The sequence below is a fragment of the Neolamprologus multifasciatus genome, chromosome 3 (genome assembly GCF_963576455.1).
Source record: "Neolamprologus multifasciatus chromosome 3, fNeoMul1.2, whole genome shotgun sequence".
NCBI classification, from domain to species: Eukaryota; Metazoa; Chordata; class Actinopteri; order Cichliformes; family Cichlidae; genus Neolamprologus; species Neolamprologus multifasciatus.
The window spans coordinates 14,093,264-14,119,183 of NC_140441.1; the positions used below are offsets into that span (position 1 = coordinate 14,093,264).

The following is a 25,920-nucleotide window of genomic DNA, read 5'->3' on the forward strand; positions in this document are numbered from 1 at the left end:
ACCGCATTTTAAATCCACTGCGGGACGACTTGCAGGCCGACCTGCGGTCTCACGCACACATTCACCACGCACACACAGGAGATTCGGGTTCATTTCAAGTTGAAATTCATGCACATTTTTATTGAACAGTTATATAAAATACTTTTCATAGTTGCAAGTGCATGCCTCATCTGCCAACAGTTTTGAAGTTAAATTACAAAAGCAAGGCTTCATGTCGTGTAGTGAATTACTTGGGCACTTAAAGCAGTTCTTAAAAAAGATCTAAGTTTGTTTTTTCCTCGTTTCATCTTAAAGTATTGAGCAGTATCAAACCTGTAACTGATATACAAAGCCGAGGTCCAAATAATAGTCATAATAATAATAATAATCAAATTACACTTCCTGTGGCACATTTACAAAAACAAAACAAAACCGATTCACCTGTTATATGACACAAACAGCTAATCATGCATTTTGGAGTTCCACATGTAACCACACACCTCACAAGAATTGTCAAACATGCTTAATTGGACTGTGTGCACTTACAAGCGCAGGTTAAAAATTTCATTTCTCATCCATCATAGATAATTAAATGCTTCAATTACAAAAAAAAAAGAAGGCATAGAGCATCATGGTGTTAATTGAAAGTATGCAGTTATACGTTTCCAGTATATGTTCACTAAAGCGCAATATATTTCAAAACAGGCCTCCACAGCCAAAGTTTTCAGATGTTCTATTTCCTTTTGTTTGATTTTTTTTTTTTATAAAACATGCATAGGCAGACACTTTATTGTATTCTTTTTTCCTTTTCTTTTTTACACAATATAGTTTCTCTATTTTTACTTTGTTCGCAATACTTAAAAAGAGAAAAAAAAATAACACTCATTTCCAGCAAGCCACAATAAATCTACCCTCCCCCTCCCTCCCCCCTTCCAAAAGAGACAAAAAATAAACATATCTGCAAATGATAGATAGGTTAAGTGTAAATTCCAGTTATGAAACTCAAGAAAATAGGTATTCATTACTGAGTTATTTAGCCATTATACAGAAAAATCAGGTCAAAGCACACACCAAAAGAACCTGAGGTAAGCATAATATGTACAAAACCATAAAACGTTCCATTATTTGGCATTTCCACAACATTGCAACATTCTTTTTTTTTTTTTTTAAGACTGCCTAATTAATTTCAGAGCTATTTTATAAGAGTAGCAAAACAAAAAGTTATCAATAAATAGTCCTTATTTAGTTTGTACACCCTTATATGTTAAAAACATTATCTCATGTTCTGTCCTTTTTAGTGCTGTATTTTTGTAAACGTACGATAGTTAGTAAGAAGTTAAACGACTTTCCGTTTCGGTGTAAATGAGCAAGGGTCTTTCAAGAAAGAAAAAAAAAAGAAAAACAAGAAACTGAATCACCTTTAAGATCTCTCTCTCTCTTTCTCTCCCCCATCGTTCTCTCCCTCTCTGACATACTGTGGTGTGGAGGTGAATCAAGCGCGGTTACGGCCTGACCCTTCAGAAATGTGACCTGGCAATAACTTAGCAGATTTGACTATGAACTAATATTTTGAAGGCATATCCAAAGACTAGCAAGTGAGATGTCCCCCCCGTTATGAGCCATAGATGCCTCCCCCCTCCACATTCCAACACTCCTTCTCCTCCTCCATCCCACACCTTCACCCTCTGCCCCTTTTCTGTGGTGGCGGGTCGCGATGAGGCTGGGGGGCGAGGCAGCCCCGTCGGCCAAGGTGGCGCCTTGCTGCTGGGCCTTCACTGGATGTTGCTGCCGCTGCTGGTGCTCCCCTTGGCGTCTGTGCCGTTGGTCTCCGAGGACAGGGCCTTGTTGAGAGAGTTGAGACTGGCGTCCGAAGGCAGGGCGTCTCGCCGCGGAGGCATCCTCTCGTTGATGCGGTCCAGGCCCTTGGCCTCTTCGAAGCTAGTGATCTTGTGCTGAGGCGAGAAGCCTTTGATTGCTGTTGAGATGCAGGAAATAAGGGTGGGGGGGAAGGGAGAAGAGAGTTAGCAGTGATTTTATATGGTATAGAGTTTAAATGATTAAAAGAATGGGGGTGGAAGGGGTGGGGGTCACGCTCACATTCACCCGTGAATCACCAAATTTGATTATATTTGCTTTGCTCTTGAAATTGTGAGAGAAAAAAAATTGTTTTACTGAGAAAATGACAACAGAGACTGCACCTGATCACCTGATGAGCTGCTGGCTAGTTCAGTTACATTTAATCCATGAAAACTGAATATCTAAAGGCGATCTCTGATATGATAAGTGCATGGCGTCGATCTCTCCAGACACACTTGTAGGTTTGGAAAACAGACATACTTGCTTTCTTGGGTGGGGTCACACGAGAAGATTTAAAAAAAAAAAAAAAATCCTACCCATTAAATCTGGTTAGCTTAACTTAGTAACAAGAAACAAAGTTTCTTTTGGCTGCTACCTTGTTTGCAAAGTGTCAATATCCTCATATTTCTATCCAAGCTGTCCTTTTTGATACAACTCTTCAAGGGATTTGATAATCTCCTCCTGACTAGAACCATGCATCTTTTGCATGTTTGGCAAATGTGTTAACCACTACACTATGGAGCAACTAAACAAGGATGAATGAGGCTAACACAAAAAAATGAAACCGACTGTAAAGCGTTAAACTTCCGCCTCTTGAGCGTGGAACCAAAAGCGAGGCAATCAAAGGAGAGTTTAGAGGCTAGTACAAAATATTGTTTTTTTTTAGTTTCTATTGATAATTTCTATGAGTTATAAGTGGATACCAGGCAGGTCAAAGTTTGTGCACATTAGTGCTTTGCTGGATGTTAAGCTAGCTAGCTGTGACTGAGAATCACGAGTGTTATGAATCTTCTCTTGTGACTCCACCCAGGAAATAAAAAATTCTAAAAGTTGAACTTTCTTTGGGTTGAAGATGAATGAAGTGAGAAGAATCTTTGCTATTCATGAGGCCAGACAAAGTCTTCAACCACAGTTACTTGTTTGTGTTTTTCATGGAAAACAGTATGTGTTGCGGAGCATTTTAAGCGATTAATGGTTTAATAAGGCATGAACGCAACATGAAAGTATTTAAGCAATTTGATAATGTGACAACACACGGATATAGCTTATGTGATAATGCCGCTTGACAGATGAAACGATTACATATTCCTTCTAACTCTACAAAGGGCACTTCCTGATATCAGGGTCGACAGGTTTTCACTGTGCCTACAATATCCGTGATAGCAGACCATCTCGTGGCCATCTTGTCATGCTTTTTTGCGCATGTTAAAAGTTACGAATGTGACCGATATTAACCAAAATCTCAACGCAGCCGTATCGCGGAACACCTGAAGACCCCAAACATCCAGGTCACCCCATCACAACACAGCTTTTGTAACGACAAAAGGGAAGGGGGAGAAATGATCAAAGAGACAAGAAAAGAATAAAGGGAGGAGAAAAAGAAACACTAGAGTGGAGCCCACTGAGACATTCACTTCCACAAAATAGAAACCACGTTGAGACTGAGCTCACGTACAAAGACACTACCAAAGGAACTTGGGGTGCTAACGACTTGTTTAGTCTGCTTGAAGCATGCAGCAATTGAAGGTTGACTGGAGGTTATGATGGGTGGAAGTCGCAATATGATACAAAACTGAGTGAACTAAACTGAATAATGGAGATAAAACCCTTTAAATATGCAAAGAAACACCAATGAAATGAATAAAACCAGCACTTCAAGACTGTTTCATTCAAGTCGATGGATACTTTAAGTATTACAAGAACGAATCGTTCCAATATTCAGCTTGAGTTCAGCACTTTTTAAAAAACATTTTGTTACTTCCACCTTTCATACAGACTGAGGGTGATTAATACTATGGTTGTAAATAAGAAAACCCTTCTTACTAGAATGGGGGTGTGACAAGGGGAGGAGGGGATTTGATTTAAGAGGACAAATTGGGGATTGTGGAGAGGACGGTGTGATGGGTAGCGTAGTTGTGTTGCTGCATAGCACAGGTCAGACACAGGTTATTAGCAGCTCAGAAGAAAGAACACGACACAGCAGGGCCACAGAGGATCCACATGGAAAGAGAAGCAGAGAAGAGTCTGGACACTACAATGGACTGTCCTCTATGGGGCTAAAGAGGAAGTACTGGACAATTTCAATGTAAATAGCAGCTGGCATACTACTATTTAGCTCGCAGTTGAGGTTGTTCTTGCGCCAAAGGCGATGCAAGTAAAGCAGATTTTAGGGAGCGTCCAATTTGGATTTCAAAGCCTCCTGTGGAGCGTCTACCAATTCAGATTCAGCTCTAAGGAAGGTGTTACATAAATAAAACAGCAACAACAATGCACAACTGCTTCAGCTGTTTCAAAGGGGAAAACCATCAAGAGCTTTCATAGCAAGACTTCATTGTATTGTGTGAGGGCAGAGCAGAGGGGGAGCGTGCTGCCTACTATGATAAGAGCATTGCATCAATCATTTAAACTGTGATGAGTGATTTCATTGAAGTACCTTCCTCTGGAAAAGTTCATTCAATCCCCAGATAAGAGAACAAGTGCAGTTTACCACATAAAGTATTACCCTCGGTAACATTAGGAATATATTCCATTAGGAAATAAAGTGTTGCTTCAAAATGATATTCAATATCCTGTCAAGGTGAACTCTACCGATAACTCTACAGGACCTACTTCCTCTTTAAGGTCGTGAAAACCTTAATCAGGAAGGTGGGGTTAGAACACTTTGGGTTATTTTTCACTTACATGGTGACTCATCTAGATCTGCTGCACACATTTGCTGTGGAAAAATACTGGTACCAGTACCACAACATTAGCACCAGTGCTTTTGGGAAAGGCCAAATTCAGAACCCGAGATGGCGATATAACCTTTGTGCTTCTCCTATTGGTCTGAAGTAGTTAAGGCTTGTTTAGGAAAAGTTCATGCCAGATCTAATACCGTGCAAAAGTCTTGATTTACCGCTTATTTGTCCAGTTTTATCAATTTTTTAAGGGCAAACCATGTGAGAGATGCCAAGTTGTTTGGATAACAGCTCTGAAACTCATCGCGTGTGTTTCTGTGATAAGCTGACAGTAACAATGAGCCTAAAGATACAATTTAAAATAGGCTTTTAAATAAGTTGTCTGTTATGTGTAGACACAACACTGGTTCATCCCTTTCGTCGGGTGTCTTTTTACACTTGAAAGATTCATAGCTCAGCGGTACTAATTCTAAAAATGGAGTGCCTGGAAAAGTATTGCTCCAGACCACCTTAAAAATTGCAACATAGTCTGGCTCCTTGCGATACAAAAACAATATAAAATGGGCCACGGCTCAAGACCTTTGCACAATACTGCACTTTTCAACATTAATCAAGAAGCAGCTTCCTATGAATAAAAAAATGAAGGATTTTATTGGCTTGTGTGCATCACATAACCCCTCAAAATTTTAGGTTTTCAGGACCTTTAAGGATGCTGGTCCAGTCTATCCCTCTGGAGGCTGAAGGCTTGGTAAAGCTGCCAGATGACCTGATGATACCCACCTCCTACATTATATACGTGTGAATGTGCATTTTCTCTTTATCTTGATGTTTCATGCAGATTATTTTAACTTCTAACAGAAAAGATCCTTAACGCAGGAGTTTTTGTGGATGTACCGATTGTGGCCTACACTAGCGCTGATTTCCGAGGAAGACCGCAAGTGGTAATTTGCTTTGCACTCACTCAAAATCACAGATGACCTTTGTGATTATAAAATCTGTGCTATGAAAGACATTCCCCTTTCAAACATGTGACCACAGGATTTCCTAATTTACTTACTTCTTTTTCTCCGTTAATACTATGCCACAATTTGTTAGCCCAAACACCCAACACACTCTATTCAAGCACCAGCGAGATGGATGAAAACCCAGCACAGCCCCCTGTCTATTGCCATGAGAAGCAACAGAAGAGGGCAGCCAGACCCATTTACCTTCGTCAGCCTCAATAGCTTCAATAGTAGCTGAAGAGAAGAAGAGGGAGGTTGCAAAATGAATGAGAGAAGTGAGCAGGAGAGTTCATTTTGTCCCAGGAACAAGTCAACGAGCAGCAAAGACAGCCAATGCCGACAACACAGGTTAAAAATCATCTCCACATTTTATGACAGAGGACATGTGGATGTTAGCAAACAGGAGAAACGGTGAAAGAGCGGGGAGGAGGGGAGAGGATGAGCCTTAGTTCCAGATCTGTAAAGGGAAGGCGATACACGTATGTAGCAGCAAACCTCATGGAGAGGATTGCATGTTTGAGGTACTCTGAATGTGTTTGACAAAAGGTCTGAATGTGTGACAGATAAAATGGAAACTGCGAGAATGAACATCGACAGCAATTTTAGCAAGTTGCAGATGCATTAGGTGTTCCTGTTACGCAAAGAAAAGAGCACATTTCGAAACGAGACAAATGGAAAACAGAGAGAGGACTTAAATGAGCGTGCAGGTGTGAGCTTTCTGGCCGGGACTGAACTGTTAATGTAAAGCTCGAAGTACGACAGAAACATGGAGCGTCGTTAGCGCTGTGTTGTGTGCAACATGAAGTAGCATCTGCAGCTGCGGGATTAGCATCTTTTGATATTAAATATCAAAAGTGCTGGCTTACTTCTGCGACGCGTGAGGGGAGGAAACCTTTCAGCCACTTACCAATCAATTACAGTCAACCTTGAGATAATAAGTGAACACACGATAAAACTTTGCAGAGTCAACTTTAACAAAGATGTGGGGGTGGGGCGAGGGTGACAACAAAGTAATGACTAAATTCTACTAAAGACTACATACTTAAAAAAAAGGGCACAATAGCATGAGACTTTAAAGAGTATGACTGATGGAGTCAACATTAGAGTAGAAGCACACTGATGTGCTAAGGGCAGCAGTGTGATTCTACCAATGTCGTAACAGGAATCTCTGAACATCGCTCTACCTTCACCGCAGTTCTCTTTAGTGTCAGCTGCTTCAAAAACAAATCCCTCTGAACTTATATACTGTATACGCTAATCCTTAAGAGCACTATTGTCATGTAGGCCATTGGCAGAAACACCTGTTTGAAACTTAAAGGGGACCCATGATGCTTTCCCTTGTTTTCCAATGCTGGACGGGCATATCAGACATGGTCGAAGTTCCAAATAATGAGGTCAGAGTCAGATATTCCCCAGATATTATTTTCAGACAGGGCATGTGCTAATAGGCAGCAACACGGCCCAGCATAAGATAAACGATGATAAAAATGAACCATGCAGAGCTACTTTAGTTGATTCCCCAGAAAAAAAAAACCCCTGAAAAAACCCATGATATTGGAAATGAGCATGATAGGTCCACTTTAATGTTGGTTTAAAAGCTCAGTAGAGATGCTGAAAATGACTGTGAAAGAATGCTATGCTTTCAGGATAATTGCATCCTTCCTAACAGAGATATGCAAAACTGACAGCTTTAGTCAGAGGCTCTTTGATTTCTGACAGACTCACGTCTAAGGACACGTGCGCACTAAGTTGATCAACGCGGTGTTATGTTATATGTCCAAGTGGTTCTTTAGTAAAGTCTTCCACGATTTCAATAAGATTTTATACATTAGAAACGAAAAGGGGTGTTATTAAGCAATAAAACACGATCTTACTGAGATCCATAGACCTGCACGACTGCTGCTACCTTAGTGTGGTATGACCAGTAGCTACACGAGGACCAAACAAACAGTTTGATGATTAAGTGTGCTAAAGTACTGTACACCATACTGTACAGCATGATTAAACATTCATTATTATTATCATCATCATTATGTAAAGGTTACTAACACTATGCTACATATGTTTTTGTGTATTCAGGAAAGTGCTAGCTGATGTAGGGTGAGAACCTGTGCGAGGAGAGGGAAGTCTACCGGATTTCTGCTTTACTTGGTGAATGACAAGGCAGATGGCAGCTATCCCTTTTTCTACACTTAATAGTGTCGATACGGTTTTATCCCTTGATTCACAGAGACCTGAGTCTATTCTGACAGAGCACTGCTGAGATTCTCTGCTAGCGCTCAGATCTGATCAGCGCTGTAAACATTTGTATCCAATTAAAGCGTGCGTAAAGGTGATTCCAAAAAAGCCTTCATCTCCTTGCTGCGGCAGCTTGCCAAACTCATTGAGGGAGCATTTGAAATTTCACATGAGAAAGAGTGAACTGAACTCTTATCTTTTCCCACAAAGAAAAAAATAACAACACACAATGGAATACTTGCACAATTGATTATACCTGCAGTTTCTAGGGAGAAAGGAGAAAGAAAAAGATACAGGTAATATTTGAGATAAACCCAGTGGAATACAGTGAAAGAAAAGGACGGGAAGAGAGCGTATTAATGCCAGATCAGAGGGGACACATGGACACAAAAAAATTTAAAAAAAATAAATAAAAATCTGCTGAATGTGTTTGTCATTGTTTAGGGAGATAAAAACTACAAGGAGCAACTGTTGCTGTTTAGTAACAATTAAACTAAACATAAAAAAAAGACTGACACTCTCAGAAACATTTAACTATGCTAACATTTTGAAATTCCAGTGCAGTTAATGAGGAGAAAAGTGAAGTCTGTATTTGCAGTATTCTGTAAACACTAAGCTTGCACTTTGTTGAGAGTTCTGCTGTGTAAGGGGAAAACGTGTTTGTGTGAGAATCCACTGGTGGCGAGGGGTCTCTGTGACACACTTACCATTCTGCAGCTTCTCTTTGCCTCCGGACAGCACTCCGCTAGGTAGCATGCCTGTGGGCGTCAGACCCTTCAGCGTCAGAACGCTCTCACTCTCCTCTCTGAAATATTAACCGAGCAACATTTTATTTATTTACACGATAGAGCTGATTTTATTTATTTAGAAAAACATCCAAAATATGGGTTTTGGGTAGTCACATAACTACATAACCATGTTACTAAGTTAGCAACAAAAAACAAAACAAAAAGAGTCAGAAATCAATTGTAACATGAAATATTAAAGTAACATATTTATTACTAGGGATGGGTATCGTTTAGGTTTTATCCGATACCGGTGCCAAACCGGTACTTTTGAAACGGTGCCGGTGCTTAAACGGTGCTCAAACCGGTGCTTAAAGAATGGAGAACACAAAATTGGTCCAAAAACCTCTCATGTTCAGCTGTTTTTTTGTAAAAAGATAACAATGTTAGCCTTTTCTGCAGCTATGGGGCATATATGGTATCACTCTTGGCTGGAAGCAGTGCTTAAACAATGGAAAAAACACAAACTTTGTCCAAAAACCTCTCATGTTTAACTGTTTTCCACTTTTTTTTGGTCATTTTAGCCTTTTTAGCCAGGGTGAAGGGAGTATCTGCCATCAAACAAGAAGACAGCCGCATGTAACTACGACGGTGTTTGCTAGTTCACCTTACATGCATTAATGTAATAACGTGGTTAGCCTACTCAACGTAAATTACACACGAACAACATGAAGCTACTCACGCAGAGAAGAACGGCTGCTGCTGCCATCATCATCCGTCATCATTTCTGCTACACTGGCAGGGCTAGGGGCCAGGACTCTCCTCTTCGGGTTTTTGGGGGATGTTGCTAACCCCGGGTCCAATAACAGGCACCACACCCGCAGTAGATGTGCTCGGTGTGAGGTCTCGCAGCAAGCTATCAAATACGGCGCATTTCTCAGCTTTTAAAAAAACGCTATGCGTTGCCAGGTGTTTCATCGGATTTGAGGTGTTACCTCCTTTGACAGTATCACAGTATCACCTTAAAGCACTTGTTGCAGCTGCTGAGTTTGCATATTTTGCTGTAAAGTACAACCAGACTTTTGACCGCTTCGCCTTTGGCATTTTTAATCTGTAGCTCTGCTCTAAAAGAACGTACGTACCTGGACCCGCCTACTATCCTCGGAAACATAAAATGATTGGCTAGAATCTAAAGTGTATCACAGCTCAGGAAAAAAAAGCACCGAAATGTGCGCTGCTTTTCGGTCTGGTTACTACCGTTTATGTCAGAACCGGTGCCATGATGGCACCTACCATCATACCGGTACCCATCCCTATTTATTACTTTAATAAGTTATTAATAATATATTCAAGCGCAGATCTCTAAGGCTGTGTAAATGTAGCTTAACGTAACAACACTGTTTTTAAGTGTTTACCTGAGCACAGAGAATACCCTGGCCATCTTCCCAATGGCACGGATCTTGTTGCGGATGACCTCCTTACGTGCAGAAGCTGTGGCACCTGCAGGATTGAGAAAGTGCAAAAAGTCTTACAACCCGTGACTCATCTGAACTCAACCACGTCCTGTGGAAGTCGAGCGTACAATGCACCGCATAGTCTATGTGCTGTTTGTTTTAATCCCCCAAATCCTCGTTAAAAGATCATCGAATTCAGTGAGTCTACTCAAAACCGAGCACGTCTCTCCACTATTAGTTTATCCAGGAGTGCAGGAGACGAATACAATGCAAACACATTGTTATTGGAGTCTTAAGTTCGGTTTACAGAAAATGGTTTGCATCTATAAACACATCACATCATCTGAGTAATTCTCAGCATTCAGTGCATTCATGCTGCGGCTGTGTTACGTACTGTGAGCTGCAGTCCCTTTGACTCTTACAGATTATTTTGCCCAGAGAGCACTTAAGCCTTTTTAAAACAAGCCACTGTTTTCCATCACTGAATGGCTCTGACCTTGTCCAAAGTGTTTTCAGCATGTTTCGATAAGCACGCTCTTTAAATTTTCCTGTGCTGTGTTTTAGCGTTGGAGACTAACGGGATTTTTCCTGGACTGGAAACTTTGTTTTAAAGAGATCCCCTATTTCAAAATAACAGTTTCAAGGTCCCAAAGGCCCAGTTTGGAAAATGTACAAGGGACAGAAATGAAGTCGATGCATGGCGTAAAGCTGGGTAAGGGACACAGCTGACAGTGTGAGGATCTGTTTCAAAGTATTCCTGCCATCCTCAGGTTGCTCATTCTTCAGAATATATTTATTGTGTACAACAAAGACTAATTTAGATAAAAGGCATGACCCTTCTGAACACTTTTTCCCCTTTCTGGCCCGGCCTCAAACAGGAGTGGGTAATTGTTAACACTTTTGACCCCTTTTTCGGTTTAATTGAGAACCACAGTTAGCCTCAGCAGAAGTGTTAGCAGGCGCTTTAAACAGAGGTGTTAGTTTACAGACTTCTGAAAAGCAGAGAGCAAGCACTGGACAAAAGTCTGCCCATCTCTGCACACACCAGTACAGCTAGTGTTTGTACCTTTTTTGGGGGGATATATTAGCTGTCCTTCTCATGAAACACCCCCAGAAGAGAAGAGAAGAGAAAGGACAGAGAGATCAGTGATGGCTGCAGAATGAATGAGGTGGAAGAGAGGGAGCGCACGGCGAAATAAGAGGCAAGAAAGCACGAGTGTAAACAAAAGCGATGCCTTGAGCACAAAACTCTGGAAAACATAAAAAAGAGAAATTAGATGAGATAATCATGGGGAAGAGAGAGAGTGAGAGAGAGAAGAAAAGAGATGTGAAATATCTAGTGAGGTTGGAAACATCAACATAATGGCAACTGAAAACCATGGAAACCATAGCAGATAAAGAGCGGGTCATAGGAAGGATTATCTGAAAACATAACAGGGCACAAAAAAAGGAGCTCATGAGCGAGAAAGAAGACATAACACAATTGTCAAAACAGTTAAAAAAATAAATAAAAACAAGCATGGAAATGGCTGCGAAACTAAACAAGAAACATGCAGTGGCAAGAAATGAGATCAGCTAAAATCAGCACGAGTGAGTTGGTAGAAAATGAAGATGTTAAAGGACAGCTACTAATGTTTAGGAACGTGCATGAGTTGTGCTAATTTCCTCATCGATATAATCAGAATTTCGCTTTTCACATATGAAATGCTTTAAAACGCCACATGTAAAACCAGTTCATTCTATAACGATATTTACAATCACAACTTCAACAGCACAGTGAAGCAAGAAAGGTTCTCTTTGTGAATTTGGAAAAAATAGTAACAAACCTCCCCCCTCCCCCAAATATTTCTAAATCATTATAAACCACAACATTTGGTCTTGCACATGATCTGTGCAAATCTCAAACTACGCTCCCTGATCAGTAGATTAAAGGAAACGCCGCGTTTAGATTTGCAGAAGGAGCTCAGACATGGTGGAAATCTGCTGAGACCCTGACACATATCCTGGGTTTACTGATGCACACTGTGACCATTAGTAAACACAAAGAAAGAGGAGGAAGGGGGGTGGGAGGAGGGGGTCTGGTGAGATCATTTCCTGTTTGGCAGTAAGAGGTGGGGCAGGCAGAGGAAAACTGGCCATCTCGTGTACATAAGCTGTAAGCTGGTATCAAACAGATGACTCAGATTCACCACTAGCGTAGATAAACCAAGAAACTTAGCAGAAAACAACACTTCAAAAAACTGTCCTCAAAGGATTTTGTTTTGTTTTAATACTGACAGACATGTTGAGACTTTATAAGGGTCTTCATATTTCCTGGATTATCTAAGGTCATCATTTCCAAGCTGCCGAGTTCAGTCATTCAGACGTCACGTTCCTCTGTGTTTAATATTTTAAAGCATATATAGTTTTTACATGTAAAATTCTGAACACCATACATGTAAAAACTAAGTAAGAGTCTGTGTGTGTATGAGGTTTCGACTAATGAACGTCTGATACGCCCTCTAGTGGAGCAGGGGCAAAGTGCAGAGCTTACCATCCAGCTCCTCTTCAGTTGACAGCTCATCATTGGAGCAAATGCTCAATACGTTCACTAGCATCTCCGTCACTGTACAAGAAAAGAGAAGCATACTTTAAAACATCTCACACATATTTAATAAAAAACGTCGCTGAAAAACTCCGGGCTGCTCGGGTTCACTCGATTAACTCTTCCACACACACACATGCAGTTAGCTGTGCTGATCAGTGACCTCGTGAGACTGCCAGGAATGGCATACTTGTGTGTGATTAATTGACACAGATGTGTCACAGCTTAACCCCAGTAAATCTTCAAAGCAACCCAGACCTCGACAATGCCAAGCACAGCCAATGTCTGGCAGTTTCTAACTTTCATGGACTTCTACTTATCTGCAATTTACTTTATATAGACATGTATATATATAGAGCTCACAACTGCTCCTTATACTCCTGCTTTAACAAGGAGCTGCAGCTCATCAGCAAATGGTAAAAAAAAAAAAAAAAGAGCAGGGAGACAAACACTGGCTCCAAGAAGAATTTAGAAATCAATACATAATTTTGGTTGCTTATTGGGTGCTACATGGTGCAACGTTGGAGCATATTTCTGAATGAATCGTGTTTGCATTAGGACTTGAATCCAACCAGATTGGCTCTCCACTGTCTATCCTTTCACTTAAGATCAAAGAGATTGAGCATCTGCTGCCTTTGTCTCTGGAAAAGTTTCCTATTGCTATTAGATTATCCAGTCCACTGGAAACTATCAAACAAAACATTCAAAACACACTTATTTTCCAACTTTCCTCCAATTTTCCCTTTTACGTATCCTTAAGTGTATGTGTCTTGTTAAAAAACAAACCCATTCGTCCCAACTTCTACCTCTAACTTATTTATAACGCTGCACACGAGCGCGTTTCTGGCTTGTAAATCTTTGGCTTTAAGTATCCTATGTATGAACCGCAAAGTGATTTTGCTGCACAAAGTGTACACGCTATATTTCTCAAGGCCGGGCTGTTTTCAATAGCAATTGATGAAAATCAGAAGGACAAACGCCATTCAAGAATGAAAAGAAGAACTGCTTTCACTCATTACTAAAAGAAACTGAATGTAGTGCATGCACACTCACCTTTCTCACCAACAAAGGGCAAGGACCAGGTGAAAACATCCATGAAGTTGGGCAGCCAGTAAGGGTGAGGTGAGCAGTTGAACTGTCGTATGTTCATCACGTTGTTCTCGTACTTCAGCACTGCCGCTGGGGATGGGAAAAAAAGGAAAGATGTTAAAGCAAATCCAAATTCAGAGTATTAAATAAAAGGAAATCCTGTTTTCTTTCCAATCCTCGGAAAAACAAGATGAATAGCTGTAACAAAATATTCCCTTAAACAGTCGTAGTTTCCAGAACGTCTCTGTCTACATGTAACAAGACAATAAGCTTTGTGGGTATTGTGGGATGTAGAAATTTTCAATACGGTCACAAAATAAAGAAAATCAGGGAGTATACATCTCTCTATAAATTAAATGGTATAGAGATGTATTGGGGTCATGGTAAGGCTGTTCGATATAACGATATATATCAGATGACGATATAAAAACATCTATTGTTTCATTTTACGCTATCGTTTGTTTCGTGGTGTCGCAAAATAAACTGTTTACGGCAATATTTCTTCATCGTTCTGATGGTCACTGTAGTGGCTATATTAATTTCTTAAAGTTCTCTCTTCTCTTATATGTAATATAACCACACTACGGACGGACAAGCGCCTGTTTTTATGAATTGTCGTTAGCAACAACGACGGTAACCCCATCCCGTGTCCGCTTGTTTATATTCCACATAAACCTTTCACAATAAAACTCAAGATCCTGTTGAGACTTTTCAAAATAAACTAAATCAAGAGCAGATTATTTACGGATGAGAAGCAAAGAAGAGCCGTCAGGTGCTAAAAAAAAATAAACGTTAGACTCAAACGTTAGAACAGGCTTTCCCCCGCAGCACGCCGTGTAATAAATACAAATAAAAAAACGATGGGCGTTACAACTTATGACTAAAAATGTATCGTTTCATGCATCGGTTAAAACACTCGACTCCAGCTACATGATGCCCAGCTGGAAATAGTTTACACAAGTCGAGCTGCCCGAGATTCACAGAATTTACAGAAAATGTTACATTTTTGTGATTTATATCGTTTATATAGAGATGTTTTATATCGGGATATGAGATTTTGGTCATATCACACAGCCCTAGGTCATGGATTGCAGTGCACAGAGCTCAGTCTCTACTGGTGGAACAAGGCAGCTGAGCTCAGCGAGCTGTGAAAGACAGAAAAATAAAAACCCAATGGAAGCATTTAGATTTAATCCTGTTGATAAAAATCTGTCCGCCAGCAAGGGCAAAGCTGCGTGTACCATCTGCCTCAAGAAAGTTGTGGTTACTTCACCCAACAAATATAATATACTCCTATGAAATGTCAGCAAAGTATGAAAAAAGAGATACCACCCAAGCCTGTAATGGAAGTTTTGATTTATGATTTTATGACACATTTGGGATTTATGTCGATAAAGAGGCCTCAGCTCTCGCTGTGGTCCAGGGTCCATTATTAGATTCTATCCTGTTCCCAACCACCACTTACAGCCTTCACTGTCATGATGGCTCTTACACTTGGTCTGAGGAGAATAGCCCTCAAAGTACTCATCTGAAGAGCTAATGGTATACACACAGAAGAAACAAACATCCGAGCAATCGCTGGAAGAAAAGTGATGCATTCTTCACACGTAACTCCCCCCCCCCCCCCCCCCCCCCCTTTAGTTGAAGTGAGGAAGCATTTCGGGACTGGCCTTAACATTTCTTCTTTAAAAACCTAAAACAACAAATTAATTCAGTCGCATTATGAAACACTTGATGTGGGATTCAATGTTAAAAGTCGCTTACTGTTCCTAGTTAATGATTCATTAGCTGCAGGTGCTGTGCGGAGGTGTGATTCAGCAAAACCACTGATAACTACAGAGTACCATTTGCCCGAAAAGAAAAAAGGAAAAGGTGGACAAAACTGTCGTCCACGTCCACACCGAAACCTGGACGTCGCTCAACATTTTGTCAAATGCTGTCAGTCAACCTCTGGAGATGATGGTGAATAAAACGGTTTAGAACAAAATACCTACACAAAGACTAAAAAGGCGGATATTTTTTTTGCCACTTTAAGGTGATATCTACACAGTCAGCATGTGCCAATCTCTCACTTTGACAGAAGGACTCATTTAAATGCAAAAGTACAAACTGATTTCTGCAAATCAAAGTTAGCAAACTGCACAAGCATCTAAACGAAGACAACCTGCTGTTTGGAGAAAATAAAAATCGATGCTCTGGAACATTTGGGCTCATGAGGGCGAGCACGTTTCACTGGTTAACAAAAGCAGTTCCTGGCGAGGAGGAAAGGAAGGAATAGATGGAAAAGTAAGGTACTAGACACAATAATGATCATTATTGTAATGGAAGTATGTGTTCTTAGTTTCTAGGCAATCGATATATGAACTCATAAGTTACCCACGTGTTATTTTTTTCTTATTTAAGATGAGAATATTTACAAAAATCTACATTTGCCTTAAAAAAAATCCATACACAGTGGTTTTCAATTACTCAGATGAATAATTTAAGAGGAGAGACTTGAGTGGGTGTGGTAACTGGTGTTCACAGTAAGGGTGGAGAAAGAGCAGGAGAATAAAAGCACAAACATGCTGTGTTGGGTCTTTAACTTAAGCCTGCTTGACAGCACCTGCTTTTCCAAAAAGGATTACACAGCTGGCATGTATGTGTCACTCCTTATGAACTTAAATCTTAGGTATTAAAAAGAAGACACAGCATTTCACCAGTATACATTTATGCTTGTGCCATATTTGGTATATTTTACAGTATATCTCTCAGTTTATTTTACTAAATGTCTCATTATAATCGTGATCTCCACGCACACAGAAACCAGCTCTCGAACACTGGCCACACGGTGTGCCCTGTGCGACCTCACCCATGATTAGACAGTGTTAACGTGGGTGTGGAGGAAAACATGAGAGCTGCCAAACATAAATATATCCATGCTGTATATAGCAGCCTCAGATTCTCTAATACACAAGGCCAGTCTGGTGGCCCAGATCTGAGGAAAGCGGATACTGTGGCAGGGTCACCATGGGGGACTTTCCTGCCTGAGCCCCTCTCAGATTCAAGAATAGCAAGTCATCAAACCTGGCATCCAGGCAGCTTTACTTCAGGAACAACACAATTCAGGTCAGTAAGCATTCTGATACAAATGTGTGTGTGTGTGTAGTATGCTCTGAAAGTGGTGCTCAAGTAATGCTTAAACACTCATAAGTGCCAGGCAACACAATACAAACAGAAACTTTCCTGCAGGGGAACATCCATACGCTTGTATAATTAACGCAGGATTATTATCAATATCAGCAAAACACTACTACCCGCTCGAACAAGAACAGCGCTGCATTGCTACGACACGCTCCACTCAGACGGAGCTGTGGGTGTTTATCCCTGCGCGTTGGCGTGCATGAAAGCAATCGCACACGTGGGCAGCCATTGCATAAACATCACATACTGCATAAACATCGTTGAGGCACTTGATTGAATGCAGCCATGGAAGCCCAGAGGGAAAAAAGCAGCGCGGGGGAGAAGGTCAGCTCCCCTGTTGTCGCTCCTTCAAATCAGATTCCTTTTAAAGGAACAGAGACACCCAGCAACCTGCCTCGTACCAAACAAACACACTTGTTCAGGCTTCTTTTTTCTTTTTTTTAAAATACAAGAGGCATTAGAGACAAATATGTATTCAGTCCCCTCATCTGTATTGTCAGGGCAGATGAGGGTGACATTAAAGCACTTTATTTTCCTCATCACTGCAAAACACAATTATATGCAGCCTTTTCATATGATGGAAGTCACTTAAGCTTGCACGGACCAGCTGAGAGTTCTGTGTCCACTGCCAGAGCATGCTGCATGACAGCCACTAGAGGGCTCTGCTGCTCCGACGGCGGATAACAGGGCAGCTGAGGCCAAGCCTGCTGCAACGGTAACACAGATATTGCAGAGAGACGCCTGCTCATTCATTATTCATAAGGGAGTGCCTCCAGCCGGTTTCCCTGGCAACGAAGACTGTTAAATCTGCTTTGAGACCAGGGGGAGATTCCCGCTGTCCCTCCGACACTCGGTGCCGACTACATATTTGCCTTTAATGCCTCGCGTATAAAGTTGCACTGGGTTAGCTTTTCACACCAGTTATTTAGAAGCTGACGCCACACGCGTGGACCGCAGGGACTGAAAAGATTTTAGAGCAGTCGTTTTGGTATGAGATGGTGGGGAAAGAGGCGGTACTAATCACAAACAACTGAGGCTATTGAACTAAACAGGACACAACCTTCATCAATAACCTTTGCGATGTCCGCCTAACATTTCATACCAAAGTGACCGCTGCGTCTGTGCTGTCCGTGTACAGCTGAAGAACTCACGAATGATTTGAACTTTAAGAAATTAATAAGAGCATTTGCTGTATCACAGTGTGTCCTCACGATGTGCGACGTCTCGGCGAACTAGAGCCATACTGGATCTGCTCCACTTTGGCTCTAATCATGCATGAACTGAACTGCCCTACAATACAATACATCTGCTGATGTTACCACTCATTGTCCTACTTTCCAGTTTGCATTGTATGTAATTAATTGCAAGGGGATGTCAACAGGTACTTTCTGTTTAATTGAAAGGAAAACAGGAAGGAAGGAAAGAGACACGAGCGAGATGGATCAAACAACCTTTAACTGTCGTCGTGGACGAAGTAAATGTTTCATGTAAACAGCTCGTGCAGCACCGCTGTCGTTTAGCTTTACCTCAATCTAAGAAACATAACCATTCGGGCTTAGTTGCTGATTTTCTGGACCAGTCAATAATGATGCAGCACAAAGCACTCCATTAATGCAAAAGCACAAGTGTACAACTGCCAACTACACCCACCTCCTCTACCCTACTCCATCACTCTCTCCCCCCACTGCAGTCGCTTCTGGAGCCAAACCGAGAAAGATCAAACAGTGAAAACTGCAAAATCACTGCTGCTGAGTTTTCATTTCACACAGCCTCCCTCTGCCATGTCGCAACTGCCTGTGTCACTTTTTACTGAAGGGTTGAAGGGGTCAGAGCACTGATGGACAGCTGGTCAGCATCTGACACTCAATGAAAAAAGGAGGACTGAGGGCTGGGGTGGCATCTAAAGCTGGAATTTATAGAATTAAGTCCTAATTCATGTGTTCGTCAGTCTAACTAGCCTTCAAGTGAGTTCAGTCTACTTTTGGGAAAGGAGTCAGTTTGTGTTGCTTCAGATATTTTCAACCTCTCTGATAGGAGGTGCACTTCTCTTCTTTTTTACCCCCACGTGGAGAGGTATCATTGGTTAATCCTTCCACCCCCTAACGCGGGATTGATGGGAGCTGCCGATGCCTCCTCCCTCCTCTTTAAAATTTATGCGCCCACTCGTTTGGCCATCAATCACAGGGCCATTGCTCAGTGTGCGTGGAGCTCCAGCATGAAGCTAAGAGCACAGCAATTCATTACAGGGGCTTTACTTCTACCAAAGAACCCCACCCACAGCACTCGTTAAGAGCATCAACAGAAATGTGGGTTCGTTTCACGGACTTGTGTAACTGTCAAGTGGATGCCAAGTGAATAGGAGCAAAGTAATTTGCTTTAGTGTTGATATGAAATCTCAGAGCCTTTAAGTTGGAGTGTTTTATTCTTTGTGTCCCTTTCCCCAATCATATTTGTGAAGTTTTAAAAATCCGACAGTGATTTGTAACCGTCCCTTAATTTATCCAGGTCTCCATCCAACACCATCAGAGGTGGAGGTTAGAAGAGTGTTTATATAGAGACTTCTGAACAACAGCCGAGGGCCAGTTTTTAGATACGAAACACTGTAAGATTCCTGAGATCAAGCAGAAACACGACACAGATTGTTAAACTGGTTTACACCCACTGAAGACTGAAAGGTCACAATTCATTTTTATTTTATTTTTTAAGGAGGAAACATTTTTACTAAAATTAACACAGATGGCCAAGCATCACATTAGTTGTTGTACTGATGTTTGTTACAACCAAGCGAAATGTATCCTTACATTTTGAAAAAACACAAAAATAATTGTAAAAAACGAAATAAAAACCAGCAAGTTGCAAAAAATGGATTTAACCTAATATATATATAAGTAATTCTTGTGTCTGGTAATTTTCTGTAATGAGCAAAAAAGCATATTTTATATCAGTGCTTACTGCTCAGCTTTTAACATGATTAGATCATCGCAACTTTGCTCTACTGAACTGCACGGCTGCCTTCATTACTGCTTGTAGCTACATTAAGAAAATGGATTTAGTCAAAAAGTGTGCATCGTTTTGCAACGGAGAGTAAATGTTGAGAAATTGTATTCTATTATTATTTTTAAAGCATGTACTCTGGGGGAAGATATATTTTTATGTCTAAATGAAGTCAGTTCTGAAACAACACAAAGCAATCTTTTCTGTCTGATAACCACCAATGCCCTGGGTAGTATTTTAATCAGCTGAACATCCACCAGCTACATCTAAAAGAAGCGTTGAGACAAAATCGGGAAGAAAAATTGATATTTCGGCTGTTCCATTATGATCTCCAGAAGACTAAACGATTCTCCGGGCAATTGGTTACCAGAACTTAAAAAACAAAACAAAAACAAAAACCCAAACACGTGCTTCACATCACTTTGTTTGTTTGGATTGTGCTGTGTTGACTGTGAGTCCTAGGAAGATTAGTTGGCATGGAACAAATAGGTTTCTAATAATAAACAAAGGCACAGTGCCACACTTCTTCACCATCTTTACTGTGTAGGGAAGGAGGCAGCTCCAAAGAAAGTAAACAAACGTAACCTAATGTCTCATCAAAGATGGCACACACCTGCAAATAGGAAAGCCCTCACTTCCATGTGTAATAACCACTGCGGTGATGTGGCATTTCATCAAGAAAGGCATTGCAGAACAGCACGAACTAGCCCCCATTGCTCTTTCCTTCCCATTTCCTGTGGTTTTCCCACCGATGTTACCATTCCAAACGTGCCCCCACAGTTAAAGCAGATACTGTCTGTTCTCTCGGTGAAAAGTGCTGACTCACAGCACAAAGGCGAGCCCATCTCAGCGCAGGCACCGCAGCACAGCATCGGGCGTCACTAGGTGCCAAGTGATGCGGCACTAGGCCACTTCACACCAGCTCCCTCCCCCAAAACTACCAGACTAAAATCAATGTTGCACAGGAAAAATAGTGCAAACCAACTTTTGTGTACACCACTGACCCAAAGAAGAGTAGTTCTCTATTGGAATATATATCAATATAGATGTCGTGTGGTCATCACTAAAAAAGCTTCTGGGTTTTTCCAAGGGTGGCCACATAGGCAGAGACCACCCTCACAAACTAAAAGTAGACCTGAAACAGGACAGAAACCACTCATATCAGAAAAACCTCTAAGGTTACTCCTAGTAGGATTTTAAGCAGTAAAGAGTTAAGCCATGTCTGCACTGGCCTCACTTTTCAGATATTAGGGCTGTCACGATTAGTCAACTATTAAAATCGTCGACGACTAATTTAATAGTCGAAGCATCGTTTGAAGCTTTGTAAGATCCCAAAAGACGCAGGAATAAGTAGCAGGATTTAAGAGTGTAATAACGGACTGAAACAGAAGGTGGCAGCACTGCATGTACGAGGATGCCAGCTGCCGTTAAACCTCGAAGAAGAAGAAGCGGTGTCCGGTATCGTAGCTGTGTCCAAATTCAGGAACCGTGTCCTTCTGTGCCCGCATTTGTAGGCCGATTACTTTACAGCGACACGTCGAAGACTGCCCAAATTCGAAGACTCCGACAAATGCGGCCGACAAACGCGTCCTTCATTTCCCCAGATTTGAAGGATGGGTCGCTTTGTGGCCCAACCTATCCCAGAATTCATAGCGCGGCCCAGCTCAGTTTCCAACAATGGCGGCAGCTAGTTAGTTTTAATATTACTCTTATTATTCTTTCTGGGTTACAAAATAAAGGTTTAACATATTTTCAGGCGAGAATGTAGCTGTGTAAACCTCAAATATCTGATTGGTTTATCAAGACACCACATACTTTCAAAAAGCGCTCCGACGTTTTCGGAGACGTCTGTTAGCCACTAGCTCGATAGCTAGCCGGGGGCTAGGCTCACTAGAACACCGGACTCCCGGCAAATTGTTTTCAAACCCACCGCCGTCTTTCGCTACTCATGATATATAAGTCACTTAGATAACTTAGAAATGTTATTGTTTGTCTTTTTTCAGTATTTTATTTGTTCCTGAGTAAATCGGTTTGGCTGAGATTAAAGTTAGTTTTTACACAGCTGAATAAACGTCAAGCAGACAAATAATCTTTTGTGGCAGCCCTATCAGATATAGAATCTGCATCTGTCTTTTTATACAGTTTATGAATGTAGAGCAATTCTTCACAAATCACCTCCCCAAAAATCACAATATTATTAGTTATATCCACAATCATCCTGCAGTGATTTCGAAGCATTTTGAGACGTCACAGTGCTGTCATTCATCTTTAACAAATCTGACACTAACAACTCTACAGCCTGGATCGACTTGACAGTGAATATTATTTCGCCTTAGGCAAGTCATAAAACGATATGTCACAATCTGGTATTCAAAAGCTACAAGCCACAGTAGACTGATTACGACAAATTCCACGCTCTTACCTTTGTTGTTGTAGACATCTAGATAGTTAGGTGCTGAGAAGATGGTGATAAGGGACGGGAAGCCAGTGGTCTGACTCTTTCTGTACATGCGGTATCTGTGAAGTTCCAGGGAGAAGCATCAGTTAACATTTCAACTATTCATTCATGAATTACTCAACTGCATTTGACCCTCGAGATTGATTAGTACTGATAATTTTTTATTGCCTAATATTTCACCTCCAGAGAGTAAATCCCTTTGCTGAAGTCCCAAGTTCTGAGTAGTCTGATGCAACTAACAGCTACTGATGATGGGGAATGCTACTGTACGTATTTATATCTGGAATGGACTAAAGCTTCATGTTCTAGCCTAGACGATTTATTAGACCACAGACTGCAGACATGAAAAAATATCTGCATATTTGCTGGGTATTGCAAATTAAGTCTAAATGGGAGCCATTAACTTAATGATGTGTGGTCTGAAGTGTCTTGGGGCAGCTATCTCAACCGAGGACCAAGGTGTCCCATGTGACCACCCAGTGGGAGTGCAATGGTAAACAACTTTGCTGCTGTGCCTCCCACTGTCTTAACCTTGCTTAGAGGAAGATCGGCTTGACACATCCACCCACCTGGCAGTGTTCAAAAAAACAAAAACATTTTAAAGAGGCTTTATTTTTGTAGAAATCCTGATGAAATGCTTATCACACCTCCTGTTGTGCCAAAAAATTTGCTGGGTAGTTAAAATTGTAAAGGTGGCTTAATGTAAAATGCACAACACTTTTTAAACCGCACCACGAGCTGCATGAATCATTCCTGTCGCTTCACATCTGGCCAGCTCAATCCTCACGGAGGTTTCTTTTTCATTTCTTGGATTAACGTGGCTCCTCTCAAAGATCAGGCTGCCCTGAACTTGCTCCCAGACAGACTGGAGCAAACCCCTTGGTACCAGTGGGAAGGCTTTTCATTTAATACCCCAGTCTGAATCGCTCTGCTGTGTGACAGTGGGATGGGAAAAGACAAAATACCACAGCACTCACCCAGCATCCTGTGCTTCATGGGCCCGGATGATAGATAATAAGTTATTGTGTTGTAGAAAGTCACAGACTGCAGGGTAGCTGTTGAATAAAAGAGGTATTTAGTTTACTCACATGTCAAGAAAAGACCAAGAAAGGACAATCAATAGAAAAACCAAATAAGTCATGGCTCTTTATTGATTGTGCCCAGGGAAACAGTGGCCAAGCTCTAAAACCAGCCGCACACTGAATAAAAATACATCAAGATTATTATGAAAGCCTTTAAAGGTGATCTTAACATCTAACCTGAAATTTAAAGCAGGCTCTTTCACTCCCTGAGCGAAGAAATGATAACTCAGAGCTCATATAATCAACAATAATGCACTTAATTTCTCAAAAAAGGTTCAGAACATAAGAGGAGTGCGACCATTTTCAAATGCTGGATTTTATTTTACGGAGTGACACACGGCGAAATACTTTAAGGAATAAAAGCAGGGCATTGTTTCATGCCTGAGCTTATCTTTTCAGTTTGTGAGCAGCATGACTAAACCCCTTACTGCCAGCATACTGCAGTACAATAAGGCTTCAGAGATCTTCTCTGCAGTTTGCCATCCTGCAGCGCCAGCTTCCACTAGTTATCCTTTCCTCGAGATTATTTATTTTTTTAAGAAAAAAAAGAACAAAAACAATGATCTCATTATAGGTTTTCTTGAAAAACAGCCTTCCCATCAAACATTTGAGAGATGCTTCAACCCCGCGTGAATAAAAATTAAATAAATAAAATAAAACCCCAGTGGACGCCGAGGTTTTGTTCATTTCAAAGAAACCCACGATTCGCAAAGTGAGTGACAACTCGCAATAAATGAGTGGCACCGACGCGCAACATGTGAAACGCTTCAGTGTGGGAGGATTTATTCGACAGTAACAGGGGCGAAATTCAAGAGGTTTCTCTTTTTTCCTCTCCTCCCCTGGCATCTTGCGGCGATGCAGATGAAATTTCAAGGCACTTTACAGCCCTGTGCGAGCCGCAGAAGTTAATTAAATGAGAGCATTTGAAATATCATTCGTGATATTAAAAGGACAGGGCCCTTTTGTGTGGAGCTCCAGCTTCCCCTGCCATCAAAAACTAGGCTGGATGTTCTGTCGTCGCGCCCTTGACCGAGGCTTACATCTGGAGCTGGTCCCCAGGCGCTGCGCAACAGCTGTCCGCTTCTTCTTCTACTCTGGGTTACAGCATCCTTCTCAATTTTTAAAAAATCATTGCTACAATTCAGTTACTTAGAAATGCTTTTTGTCAGTCTGCTTCAAATCCCCATCTCTACACTCCAATTAGTTTTTCTCCCTTTTTATTCAACCCAGAAGTTAAAAACACAAAAGTGCACCAAGAAATGAACACCCCTGAATGCTCAAATCTCTTTGATTCACCGAAGTAATATTAAGTTCTTGAATAAAATACAGGCTGGATTTTAAACTAGGTTCTGTAAGCCTAGCTCGACACCTCTGCCCGACAATGAACACCACCCACACGCTGCAATCAAAACCAAACGAGACATTTTCCTCAGCAACTGCTGCACGACAAAACCTGCTGATTTTAAAATAGCTTTTTAGACTTCTCTATAATCAACGCAAAGCACCGCTGAGGTTTCATAATGGCTCTGATAAGCTGTTGTGGAGTTCTGTTCAAGGGTGATCTGCAGAGAAGTGTTTTGCAGCTTTACATTTGCATTTCCTATTGTACAGTCCTTCTGGGACACGGTCATTATCAAGCAAATTTATACAAGCAAGCGTTAATCTGACTGGCTGGTTTTTTTTGGATGTCTTCCTCCACGCTCGCTGCAGAGATTAATTATTAAAAGTGAAGGCATTAGGAGAAATCTATCAACAATCGCGGTGCATGTAGACACAAGAACCCGTGCGTTCTGCTGGGAGTCATGTGAAAGGAGAGAACAGATGCCATGAAGGAATTAACGACGCAATGACTTTGTTTTTCTTTACAGGGGACGAGAAATTTGAAATAAATGTTTGATTTCTCACTTGATTTCCTCCAGCAGATGTAGATACGTGCCATATGCTGCTGTTTGGTAGTCGAGACACATTTTGGCCTAATTTGTCTTTTGGCAGTTTGCGTTCTGAGATTAGATCGTCTCCCATCTGTCCAACAACGGGGCACAGATGTTAATGTGCTCCTTGGACAACAAGAAGAGATGTACAAGAAATTACTTCGCCACGTGCGATCCAAGAGGAACTTTGCTCGTTCGCTAGGTTAAAATCAAAGCTTTAACCCTTTAAGACCTACCATAGAACCAAGTCCGCCAGAGCTTATATTATATTTTTACATGCTGTAGAGCCATTTTTGGGAGCATTTCAAGTTGCTATACATCAATACAACCATTACAGCCTAGATTTTAATAATATGTATGAATTAAGTGCATAGTGATTACATAAATTGCAAAAAAGTGCAATAAACTACAAAAAAATTGAAAATCGTTTTTGTTTTTTTAACAT

The 25,920-nt window shown here is 41.1% G+C and overlaps 2 protein-coding genes across 6 annotated transcripts in view; both read right to left on the bottom strand.

Moving 5' to 3' along the window:
* spag17 (sperm associated antigen 17) overlaps positions 1–25,920 on the bottom strand; it is a 123,887-nt gene that overhangs the window by 47,962 nt on the left and 50,005 nt on the right. The gene's annotated exons all lie outside the window — the stretch shown is intronic.
* Positions 89–25,920, bottom strand: part of LOC146521729 (protein phosphatase 3 catalytic subunit alpha) — a 70,771-nt gene continuing 44,939 nt past the window's right edge. The window contains exons 7-15 of one of the 5 annotated variants that reach the window (XM_085149280.1): positions 23,440–23,517; positions 22,427–22,521; positions 13,792–13,917; positions 12,688–12,759; positions 11,221–11,247; positions 10,116–10,200; positions 8,683–8,780; positions 5,942–5,971; positions 89–1,954 (exon numbers count right to left, since the gene is read on the bottom strand). In XM_085149280.1, coding sequence (XP_085005406.1) covers positions 1,752–1,954; positions 5,942–5,971; positions 8,683–8,780; positions 10,116–10,200; positions 11,221–11,247; positions 12,688–12,759; positions 13,792–13,917; positions 22,427–22,521; positions 23,440–23,517 — 814 coding nt within the window. In that variant the 3' untranslated portion in view covers positions 89–1,751. Of the gene's footprint in view, positions 1,955–5,941; positions 5,972–7,346; positions 8,241–8,682; positions 8,781–10,115; positions 10,201–11,220; positions 11,248–12,687; positions 12,760–13,791; positions 13,918–22,426; positions 22,522–23,439; positions 23,518–25,920 lie in introns of those variants that run through there. The other 4 variants (XM_085149299.1, XM_085149289.1, XM_085149308.1 and 1 more) reach the window with 4 other exon arrangements.